The sequence below is a fragment of the Nycticebus coucang genome, chromosome 14 (assembly GCF_027406575.1).
Source record: "Nycticebus coucang isolate mNycCou1 chromosome 14, mNycCou1.pri, whole genome shotgun sequence".
NCBI lineage: Eukaryota > Metazoa > Chordata > Mammalia > Primates > Lorisidae > Nycticebus > Nycticebus coucang.
The window spans coordinates 32,656,438-32,668,732 of record NC_069793.1 but is presented as its reverse complement, the minus strand read 5'-3'; the positions used below and the strand labels follow the sequence as shown (position 1 = coordinate 32,668,732).

Below are 12,295 nucleotides of genomic sequence, written 5' to 3'. Positions count from 1 at the left end.
CCTCCTCTCTCCTCGTTTAGCTCCTTGTGCAAAGGCCTGCTCTGGCTCTTTAGTCTGTGCTTTCCTACCTTTTCCTGTCTCTCTTTCCTTTCTCTCTCTCTATTACTTGAGTAAAATGTCTACCTTTTAAAATAGGCCCCCAGGCCGGGCGCAGTGTCTCACGCCTGTAATCTCAGCACTTAGGAAGCCAAGGCAGGTGGATTGCCTGAACTCACAGGTTCAAGACCAGCCTGAGCCACAGCGAGACCCCATCTCTAAAAGATAGCCAGGCACAGTAGCAGGTGCCTGTAGTCCTAGCTGCTTGGGAGGCTGAGGAAAGAGGATCACTTGAATCTAAGAGTTTGAGGTGGCTGTAAGCTAAGATGCCATGGCACTCTACCAAGGGTGACCAAGGGAGACTCTGTCTCAAAAAGAAAGAAAGAAAAGAAAAAGAAGCTCCCTACTTCCTGCCCTCAAAAGGACTAAGTTCTGATTCCTGAAGATGAGGGTTCTTTTCTACTGTCTCAGACTTTGCTAGCAGCCTGGCCTTATCCCAGTAACTCAGCCATCTCCCATGGTCTCTCTCCTATTGGCTCAGTCCACTCCCCTTATCTCTCCCCTCTCCCACTTGTAATTTTTCTCCAAGTGATCCAGCATTCTGCTATTTGCACAGCAGGGAGATCTAGTGCCAGCTCCCCTCTAATGGAAGTACAGGCCTTGAGAGGTAAAGTATAAGAGGATGTTTTAAAGCTTAGTGAACATCTTAAGGGTATTTGCTTTAATGATTATTTAGGAACAAACTACAGCGACTACATCAATGGCTGACACGCAAACACTTACATACTAGAGGACATTCCAAAACAGTCTGTTCTCCCAAGGAGCTTCAAGATTTCCCTAACAATACTTGTTTATACTCTTGACTGGTTTGGTGAGCTATTTTTTAGTAGGCAATGTAAAGGTAAATTTCAGTCCCACAAGGAGAGAACTTAAACATAATTTTCAAAATAAACTAATAATCCCAAATTGCTGGCAAGGAAACCAACATTGATTTTTTTTTTTTTAAAGAAAGAAGAACAATTAACATTTACTAAGTATGCATCTTTTGTCAGGCAATGTGCTTAGAACTTTAAGTGCCTTATCTCATTTAATACTCCTAACAATCTTCTAAAGAAGATTTCTAGTATTATTACTGTCTCCACGTTACAGATGAGACAACTGAGTTGTAAGCAGATTAAGAAACTGGTTCCCCAGGCATTGCTGGAGGAGGCAGGTGTCACCTGACAGTTTCTCCAGGGGGGCTGCACCCTTAACCACCACACCACCTGTCTCCCCTCGCTGGCCAGTCCCCAGTTCCCGCCTGGCACATCTTTTTTCAGCAGTTTGGCCCTGAATACACTTCAGGATAAGTTCCTCCGTTGTGATAAACAGGGCCCACGATCTCTGACAGCTGTTCCCTGCTCTTCATCATCATCTGAAACAATCAGTAAGCATTAGAGAGTACTTTTCCCTTTACAAAGGTGATAATTAGATAACAAGCTGAGATTAAAGTAATTACAGTTAGACAGCTGGCGAGGCAGCACAGTCATGCTGAAATATTGTTGGTACTTCAGCATCTGGTTCTAATAACAGCATAGGCTAAAGGATTTTACATTAATTACAGAACATAATTTAATATAAACATATTTAATTACAATTGATGAGCGATAAACTGTTCAAGAATGGCTTAACCCCTTCCGTGTGTCAAAGTAATGGGAACTTGGGGCAGGCTGCGGCCTGTCCCCCAGTCTTTCTCACCCTCCCCCACATGTCCTGCACACCTCCCTAGCGCCCTCTCCTGGAGGAACCCCCCTTGAAGAAGGAACGTTCTAGGCAAGGATGTCGCTCATTGATCATCCCATGGATATTTGGCATGTGTACAATGCAGGGAGAAAAGAAGACTAGAGAGTTCATCTCCATGGCCTGACCAGCTCCCTCTCTCATTGCCCTGCTCTGGTGAAATGAGGCGGTTTCCCCACTCCTCACCTGCTCTTCCCCACGTTCTAACACCTTCATGTGCTTTGCTTCTGCCAGTCCAACCTACTAAACAATCCTTAGATCTCTAAGAAAAAGTTTAAAGGTAATTTTTTTTTTTCTTACAAACTTATGACTAGGAAATCCCTGGGCACAACAGTCAAAGCCTTTTCACAATTTAAGAGTTTGTGTGTAACACCTGGAAACTTCTCCTTGAGACAGGACATTATTCTAGTAGGAATTCTTCCTTACATGCTGTTGACTCTACCCCTACCCACAAAACTGGCAGAAGCTGACCTTGGGTGAAGCAGTTTCTAAGTTAGGACCACACAGACACTCTCCCCCAGATAAAGAACTCAACCATTATTTGCTGCACATTATCTTTCCAGAAGCCTCTTTATCAGAGACAGTCAAAAGCCACAAAACCCAAACACTGCTAGGTCTCGATTCTATTGAGGTAACTCAAGAGTCAACCCCAAAAGATACAAGGCTGACCCTTCCTAACAAAGAGTGCATAGCCCTGAATGAGTTGGAAAATTCACTGCCAAGTTTCTCTCTTGAAAAATAGTGGGAAATTACAAATAAGCTCAAATACAGTTTTAACCTATTGCTATAGATTTCCGGGTATGCAGCACACATTCTTCTAAAAGCACAACGACAGTTTATTATTCATAGTGAGCAAGTGCAACCTACTTCTAGAGGAATTCCTGGCAGTTCTACGTAAAGTCAAGTCAGTGTGAAGATTCAGGACCACGTTGCACACGAGAGAAACAGGCACACTCAAAGTGAAAGCTGTTTTATACATATCCTATAGGAAAAAGAAATTTAAGTGGCCTGACATAGCAAATCTGCAATCTGAGTGAGGACTGCAAGGTACTTTCTGTAGATGAAGCACTTCTATGGGAAGGAGGGAGGGAGAGAAAGGAAAAATAAAGAATACAGTAAAGCATTTGTTACTTAAGTTACCACTCTCATTAAATTAAAAACTTGTGTATGTCAGAGGACACGAGCAAAAAAACTAAAAGATAAGGGTCTAGTATCCAGATTGTGTAACAAACGCTTACATCTCAACAATAAAAAGACAAATAACACAATAAAGTAAAGGATTTGAATAGATGCTTTTCCAAAGAAGATATACTGAAGGCCAATGAGCACACGGGAAGACGCTCAACATCATCCCTGTTCAGGGAAATGTGAATCAAAAGCAGAATGAGATACCGCTTCACAGGCACCCAGGAGGGCTATAATCAAACATGATAACGAGCGTTGGTGAGGCTGTTGGGAATAGAAATGGCGCAGTCTCTGGACAACAGTTTGACGGCTCCACAAAGAGTTGAAGAGCAACCACATTCCATTCTAGGTGTATACCCGAAAGAACTGACACCTGTCCACATGAAGACTGGTGCACAAAATATTCACGGCAGCATTATTCATAATTGCTGAAAAATGCAAACTATCCAAAAGTCCACGAAATGATGAATGAATAAACAAAATGTGGCATAGTCATACAAAGGGATATCATTCATTCATATAAAGATGTGCTGAGTCCAACGATCACATGGGAAGGATGTATCATTACTTCATTCATTCATTTCTATACATACATTCATTTCTATACATGAATGAATGAAGTAGTGATATAGGCCACAAGGTGCTGCCGACTCTACCCCATGATGAGCCCTGACCACACCAGGCTAAGTGGATGAGGCCAGATGCAAAAGACTACATGTTGTATGATTTCATTCACGTGAAATGTCCAGAACAAGTAAATCCATAGAGACAGAAATTAGATTAGTGGTTGTTAGAGGATGGGAAGAAAGGGGAATTGAAAGTGACTGCGAACAGGCATATTCTTTCATTTTGGAGGTGATAGAAATGTTCTAGAATTAGTGGCAATAGTGGTTCAAGATTGTGAATATACTAAAAACCACTGAATTGTGTACTTCAAAATGATTAAAATACTGAATTATATGTTATAATTTTATCTCAAAAAAAAGTAACTGAGTAACTGGAACTTAATCCCACTAGGAAAAGCTGGGGGCCCATGTAAAGTGTGCACCTCAGAATTATCTCACACAAGAGGAGAGGAAGCTGGGCTGTACACACCTCCCAAGCATCAGTGAAGACTGCTTGCTGGAGCATTAATTCTTGGCACTTGTAGCCTGCCTACAAAATGGGCTTTGGTGGCCAAAGAAAGTCCTTTAGCAAAGACATGTTGGTGCTAGCATTTGCCAGTCAGGTCACTGTGCCCTGAAAAGGTAATAGGCACAAAAGTTCAGGCAGTGAACTGACAATCTCTGCTACTATTTCATAGAATTATCTTGGAATTAATAAGAACATATGTGTAAAATGCATCATAGCACCAGACACAGGGAAAGCTCTCAGTATATATGAATTATTTTTACAGAAGACTCTATAAGGTTAAACAATTCAATTTCAACTGCACAGCTAATGCAAGGTAGAACTAGAATTTACACAGATCTCTATATGACAGATTCTTTTATAGAGATAATTATATGGACCAAATGTACACTAAGCAATCTCACAAATGTACCTATCAGATGACAATCATGTCACCCCGGCATTCAGAGGATAAAATAAACATCTTTACATCTTCCCTCTCTCCTCCCCCGCGTGTGCCCTCTGTGGAGGAAGCAGCTGCTTTTCTCATGAAAAAGCCTTGAGGGTTGATGTTAATGTCTGCTCACGTCGCACAGGGTCTGAACGGTATGTGGTGTGTTGTGTGGGTGCTTATTTGAGAATCAAAGCCTACACATTTACAGGCAATTTAGTGCAAAGGACCAAGACATATGAACACCTGAGACAGCAGGAGCAACAGAGCAATGCATTTCTCACTCACATGTCACTCCTCCTGTTCTCCTTGGCTCAACAGAAGAGGCCCACTAGCAGAGGAAAATGGGGGGATGCTGGGTATCTCTTCCCAGAATGCTCTAGGGGAGGATACTGGGTATCTCTTCCCAGAATGCTCTAGGAGGACTCCCAACTGAGGCCAGAGTGAGGATGTGGGGCTGCAGACCCCAAGCCTACCTGATGAGATAGTGGTTGATAACAGTGTCAAAGTAGCTGTAGTACACTGCATTGTTCACGTGGCCATACTGGTCATTGTCCTGCCACCTCGTCTGGATGGGCAAGAAGTACCCATAGGCCTCATGGTGCCGACGACAATCCTCAGGTCTCCGGTTCTTTGATGATGTTGCCAGGGAACGCACATTCCTAGGAAACCACCTCACAACCCCAGAGGTCATCCTTGGGAACTGCTGCTTTGAAGAGAGGACCTTCAATAAAAAAGCAACAATAGATAAGAATATTCTTCTTCAGAAATTATGATTTGAGTTTTACAAAGGCAACTGCATTAACTTCTGGCCCCTGGTTGCAAAAGGAAATTATACATTTTTTTTCTAGGAAATAAGTCTTCCCCTATAATCCAGGTCTTTTTCATGAACCTATTTACTTTTTTAAAGGCTTCCTTACCAGAAACAGGTGAAGGCCTTTGTTTGAATTTGTCTAGTGGGGATTTAAAGTATGTTTATACGGAGGTCTTTTATTCCACAATGCATTTTCAAGGAGAGTACTGTTTCTGGAATAAAGGCTAATATTTTAATACTGCTAAAGAGTATTAAAATAGAGCTTAGGCAATCAGTATAAAATCAGATGTTTGCCAGAAAACATTATCAACTGGGTCTACCAATTATAAAGGATTTTTTAAGTACATTAATATTTTAGAACAAAATTCATTCCCTATAGAAAATTTTTCAAATATGCATAGACACAGGAAGAACATCCAAAAAGTGAACAATACCACTCTTAACATTTCCATGCGCCATTATTCTAGCCTTAAATATCTGTGAATACATTTTAAAATGGGATCACGGTAGTTGTTTTATAATCCCTTACACTTAATGATAGATCATTAAAATGTTTAAATATTCTTCAACATCATTTTTAACTGCGAATTCCATTATATTCCATTGCAGTGAAGCACAACAATTTATCAAATCCCCCATTGTTGCACATTTAGGGTTTTGATTCTAGTTTGGGTCAGGGGATGGAAATTTTCACGAATAAATCTTCCCACGCATTCATGATTATTTTTGAGCATAAATTCCTAGAGGCAGAATTTCTGGATCAAAGGGGAGATGAAATGTTAAGTCTTTTGATATAAATTAATGCCCTCCCGAAAGGTGGTACCAATTTATCCCCTCCCCACCAGCATATGAGCAAGCCAATTTTCATGTCCATTTTAAAATGCTTCACCAATTTGACTGTGTTTTCTCATTTCCATACAGATTTAATAAAATGTGCTAAGTGGAAAAATGACTGCTGCTACTAGCTATGATGGAATCACTAGCATTGAAATAACCCACCCCTCTGAGAACAACTATAAAAGCTAGATAAAAATGTAAAAGAAGAGCTGTTGGAAGGTATCAGGAAATAATCAGGGCAGCAGGAATCCACAAGCTGCAACCTTGGGGACGGAGTGACCCACGGAGGTAGGCTCTGCCTTTGCCCCTGCTCTTTCTCATGAGGGCATTTGCCAGTTCTCTGTGTAGGGAATAAAGGCTGAAGACATAGCAGCAACCTCCAGCTTGTGGTGCTTTTGCTGTTCTGGGAAAGGAGACAGAAATACAAAGTCCAACATCCCAGAGAAGAGTGGGCTGCAGAGAGGTGAGCCTGATCATCCAGTTTCCCCTTGAGGCATTTCTTGACTCCGGAAACTGCACCTGCTGTGAACAGGACAGAGGAAACTGACAGAAAGCACCTGCTAGGAGGCTAAATGTCTAAGAAAATAGGAGCCCCATAGCGCTGAGGATACAAAAGTTGGCTTTCGGGACTGCTGCGGAGGAAGGCAAAACCCCCAGACTTTCAGATGTGCTACTCCTTTAGAGTAAACAAACCTTAAATCGACCAGCCCTGAGCAAGATTATCTGCCCATATTACCTGTCTGCCAGTAAAGCACTAAATTACTGATATCACCAGAGGAAAATATTGTCTCCAGAGCCTCACAACATCTTATAAACAAAGTCTGGTATTCAATCAAAAACTATAAGGTCTACCAGAAAATATATCAAAACCCAAAAGAATTTTGTTGTTTTTTTAAAAAGATAATAAAAACTAGTCACACAGATTCAGACTTAGACTTTAAAATAACTATGATTAACATGCATCCAAAGGGTTAATATCCATTCTAAGTACATAAGGAGCTCTAAAATTAAGGGGGGGGAGGGGAAGCAAGATTCCAATACAAAAAAATTAGCCCAAGTAACAAGCAGACAATTCACAAAGAAAGATTTTCACATGCTCCTTAAACACATAAAAAGATGGACAACATCAGTCAGAATAAGAGAAACGCAGATCATAACTATGCTGAGATGCCATTTTTCAATTGTCAGATTGCTAAAAATTACAAAACTCGACAGTACATGCTCTTGACAGGGCCATGAGGTGAGAGACACTCTCAAACGCTGTTGGTAGAAATTTCCCCAGGATTAAAGAGGGAAATCTGATGATATCCTAGCAAAATAACAAGTAAGTTTCCCCCCAACTCTAAGAATTTACCTTGGAGATATACCCTTAACATTACAAGGTACATCACTGGTCATGATGAAAAAATACTGAGGAAAAACCTACACAGGAGATTCGTTAAACAAGCAGTGGCACATTCACACAATAGAATACTAAGCAGCTGTAAGTAAAAACTAAGGAAGATGAGATAGGGAGAGATTTCCAGGAGATATTTGTTGCCAATCAAAAAAATTAAAGTGCAAAAAGCATAGATAGTATGCTACTTTTGTGTAAGAAAGAAAAGGAAATCGTATAAATGTATATATGTATGTTTACCAAAAGAAACAGGAAGATTATACCAAAAACTAAGGAGGGAGCATTAATTAACAAGGCAGACAGGCTAAGGAAAGAAGCTTAACACTCCCCTGAATATATCTATTTGTATAATTTGGGGGTTGGGACCCATGCTAATGTTACATGTACTCACAAAAAATGACAATGATGATAATGTTGATGACGATATTAAAATAATAATGAGGGGGGAACCTAAAATGGAATAGAAATAGAAATAAACTAACCTGCATGTATTTCAAATGAATAACATAATCATAGCAAAGGGAAAAAATTACTATATACCCTCAGTGTAAAGACAAAAAAGATGTACACAGCTATGATTTAATAAAAAAAAAGACAAAAAGGATCTGTTAACAAATAACAAACATTGGTTAGCAGCTATATATTTTTATTCATTTATTCTACTTTGTGTGTGTGTGTTTGAGACAGTCTCACTTTGTCGCCCTTGGTAGACTGCCATGGTGTCATAGCTTACAGCAACCTCAAACTCATGGGTTCAAGTGATCCTCTTTCCTCAGCCTCCCAAGTAACTGGGACCACAGGCACCTGCCACAATACCTGGCTATTTTTAGAGAAAGGGTCTCACTGTAGCCCAGGCTGGTCTCCAACTCAGTGGGAATTTTCTTTAATAGGGGTAAGTTTAGCAATTCCCAATCTGCTTTTTGTGAATCTAAACCTGACCGAATGAGTAAACACAATGAGGATAGTGTGAGACTTCTTCCCTGGAGAAAGGACTACAAAGGTAGGAAGGAGAAAAACTAAAACGATCCTTCTGGGGTTAGACTGGATTTGGCTGTATCAAGTGAACCCACAGATTAGAGACAGAGACAGAGATTTCCTAGCCCTATGGAGCCTGGACACAATGGCACTCCAGTAGCAAAATGAGCACATTGAATGCCCAGATTTTAATCTCTAAACACCACTCTTCACAAAAAAAAGGAATCAACTCCTTCAAGCTGACTCCAACATTGGGGCAGAGAAAGAAAAAGATGATTCTAGAACAACTTATTGTACCAGAAAATAAAGAAATTCTCAAAGAATGATGCGGCATGCCAGAAGTTCACATAAGCACACTGAAAGTGGGCTCCAGAGGCTTCATCTGGAATATTTGAGCCTCAAACTTAAAAGTGATACCAATGGATTATAACCCCTTTAAATAAAAAAGAATTCCTGCATCTTACTAAATTAACAAGTGAAAGAAAGATTATTCTTTATGTAAATATGCCAAGTTATAGAGGTAAAAGGATAATGGATTTAGAAAATCATTATCATTATTATGCAAACATGAGAATAATAATTGATTTAGTCAAGAATCATCAATGGATACTAAATTATAGTGGGTAAAAGTTTGATAAGGAACAGACTATTTAAACGGTCTCAAAGTATCTCCCCACAAATTATTTATTCTTTAGAGCACACTAGCAGACCCTTCCTTACCCAAGTTATCAAAGCTAATATCACTAATCATGACTCACATGGTTATGTGCCTCCCAATATGATGGACTGAGGAGGACACAATATCACCTTTATGTTTTTCCTGCCAATAAAGCATCTTCTTAATCTAATCATGATGAACCATCAGACAAACAAAAATTGAGAAATATTCTATAAAACAGTATTCCCTGTTCTGTGTTCTTCAAAAATGGCAAGATCAGGAAAGACAAAGGTTGAAGAGCTGTTCCAATTAAGGGCTAAACAGATATGACAACTAAATGCAAAAAATGATCCCAGATTATGTACTGGACATAACGGATAGGGAAAAAATATGTAGCTATAACAGGGGACATTATTGAAATATAAAATTTGAACTTAGAATATGGATCATATAATAGTATCGTGTTAACGTAACAGAGTGGTTGTGCCTCCTCTCGTAGATATGGAAGCCTAGAATTGACAGTGGGGAATATGTAACAGAGGGAATGGCCTAAAAACAATGCCCCCCCAAAAATGTTTCCTGTCCCCTTAAAACCTCCACCACTCCTTTTGGAAGACTAAAACCTGCCTCAGGCCAGCAGTTGGGAAGGACAGGGGCGTGTCCTTTGTACTTGGTGCTACTGGAGATCTAGGCCCAGTGAACTAGGCAGACAGAGGTCATGGAATTGTCTTCACCAGAAATGGGACTATCAAAATCATAAACTGTAGTTAAACAATAGCCTAGAACTGAAAACCCTCCTGTTAAAAGCTCTAAATTTCTGCTTATGATTAGGAAATGGTACTTTGAGACAGGAGTCTGCCATTTTCCTCATTTGACAGAAAATTAATAAATCTCTTTCCTTCTACTCAAACTACTTGTCCTTGTTCTTCTGATGCTAACTTGGGGACAAGTGCCGAGCTTTCAATAACATTAAGGAAATCAGAATGCTTTCTCCATAAAATATGAAGGATTGTTGAGCTAAAGATAATTAAGACTCAGAGGAGCTTTCTGCCTTCTCTCTGGCTACAAGCAGGTCAGAGATTTACAAAGGCAAAAGGTCTTTTTAGCTTCTCCCTTCCTCCTCCTTTCTTACCTAAAGATAGGAAATAAACTCCCCTCATCACAGACAGCACTTATTAGGTCAGAGACAGTGTCAGAAGAATCTGGCAGCAAACTTTATTTCTTCCCTCAGGTTTCCTGCCTTTGGAAGCCTGGGGCTACTTTCCTCTTTGTCCTGTTAACTCTCTAAAATGTATTGCTTGCCATTGGAAGTCTTACATAAACCACCACTTTTGAGTAACTAAGTCAGTAGCCTTCCATTTTCCAAGCCACTACTTTTGAGTAACTTTTCTCTCTCAAGGTATGCAGTGTATTTGAGAGAGGATACCCGGAAAAAGTAAGGTCTAAGAGAACAGAGGTCTTCTCAAGAGAACCCCAAGGATACACCTGCGAGGTCCTCTTCATGGTGACTCAGCTCTTAGGAATTTGTAGACTTAACGTCCTGGGACCTGGAAATGTCTGAGTCTGTAAAAGCCCGCGCTTCTGTAAGAGTCAGAGCTAGCATCTCCAGCTTGATTCAAACTGACCAATGAGAAAGTTACTTGTGAACCGGAACTTTTTGACTGGGGATAAAAAGGAGAAGACTGAGCCAATCAGGGAGTGTGGCCATTTTGAATTCTTCTGTGCCATGCTATGGCTCCACAGACTGGAATAAAGCCCTTCCTCTTTAAAACATGGTGTTTGGATGCTCTTTCTCTTCATTGGGCCTTGTCTTCCTGCAACATTTCGGTTAATAAATTTTATAGTTTCTTCTTTTGTTAAACTGTCTTTTGTTGCAGGAGTTTGTGGCAACTACTAACTTATGAGGGTTGACAAAAAAATTTACATTTACTCCCCTTTAGTATGGACATCAAACTTCATAATTTTGATAGTTGTACTGTGGTTATATAAGAAAAATTTTTTCTTTTTAGTAAATAAAAACTGAAGAATTTAGGAACAGAGAGGCATGAGATCTGCAACATACTTTCAAATAGTTCAGAAAGAGATGTTGAGACAAGGATGGAATACATGTGCAGGGAGGGGAGGATGATAAAGCAAACAGGATGAAGAAGCTCAAGAAATTTTACCCCAAAATATGACTCTTTGATATAAAGAGTATTTTGAATTAAAGGCCCTTAGAGATCAACAAGCCTTGGAATGGAGTTTCCCTCTATCTTCATAAAATAAAACCCATCAAAAAGAACAAATGACCTTCCTTCTCCTCCTTGTTATCTCAAAATGTTTCAGGGAAGAAGATTGAGAATGCAACCAGATGTGAACTAACCCGTTTTAAAGATAATATCTGTCTCTCAGATTAAGTTCATTTCCAAAGAGAATTGTTTACAAGTCAGTCTGTTTCCTCTGTCCATTCATTTTCCCAAGTATTTGTTCATCTGCTCAAGGAACCATTCCCCAAGTATTTGTTCATCGGCTCAAGGAACCATTCATTGCCACTCAACAGAACTACCAATATTCCCATCCCTCTAAAATGAGAATATATAAATTCCTAGAGCCCACTGGGATATTGGGTCATGACTCTGTGATTCTCCCTGTGCACACGTAAATAAATTTATTTATCTCTTTCTCTTATTAATCTGCCTTATTGTGAATTGATCTTTTTATGAAACCCCTGGGTGAAGGGAAGTTTTCTTTCTTCCCCAAAGGGAAAATGTAAAAGATTGGTGAATCTAGGTAGAAGGTATACATTAATGTTACTAAAAGCTTGGCACTTGCTCTCGAGGCCACATTAAGAACAAGTGGTTTGAGGAGAAGGAAAATTAAATTTATTACTTTCCTGGCAAAGGAGGAAACATGGCAGACTATTCATCTCAAAATACCAAATTTCCTGAACAGAAACACAGAACTTTAAAAAGGAGGTGCCTATTGTCATTCAACTATAGTGAATGATTCTAATCACCACATCTCTGTCAAAGACCAAGCCATAACCTCCACCCACTTGGGAGGCCCTGGGCTTTT

General features: G+C 39.9%; 1 protein-coding gene across 1 annotated transcript in view; it reads right to left on the bottom strand.

Moving 5' to 3' along the window:
* The window catches only part of LOC128565991 (uncharacterized), a 194,785-nt gene that overhangs the window by 94,628 nt on the left and 87,862 nt on the right, over positions 1 to 12,295 (bottom strand). Inside the window, exon 2 of the mRNA XM_053562869.1 lies at positions 5,038 to 5,285. Coding sequence (XP_053418844.1) covers positions 5,038 to 5,255 — 218 coding nt within the window. The 5' untranslated portion in view covers positions 5,256 to 5,285. The remainder of the gene's footprint in view (positions 1 to 5,037; positions 5,286 to 12,295) is intronic.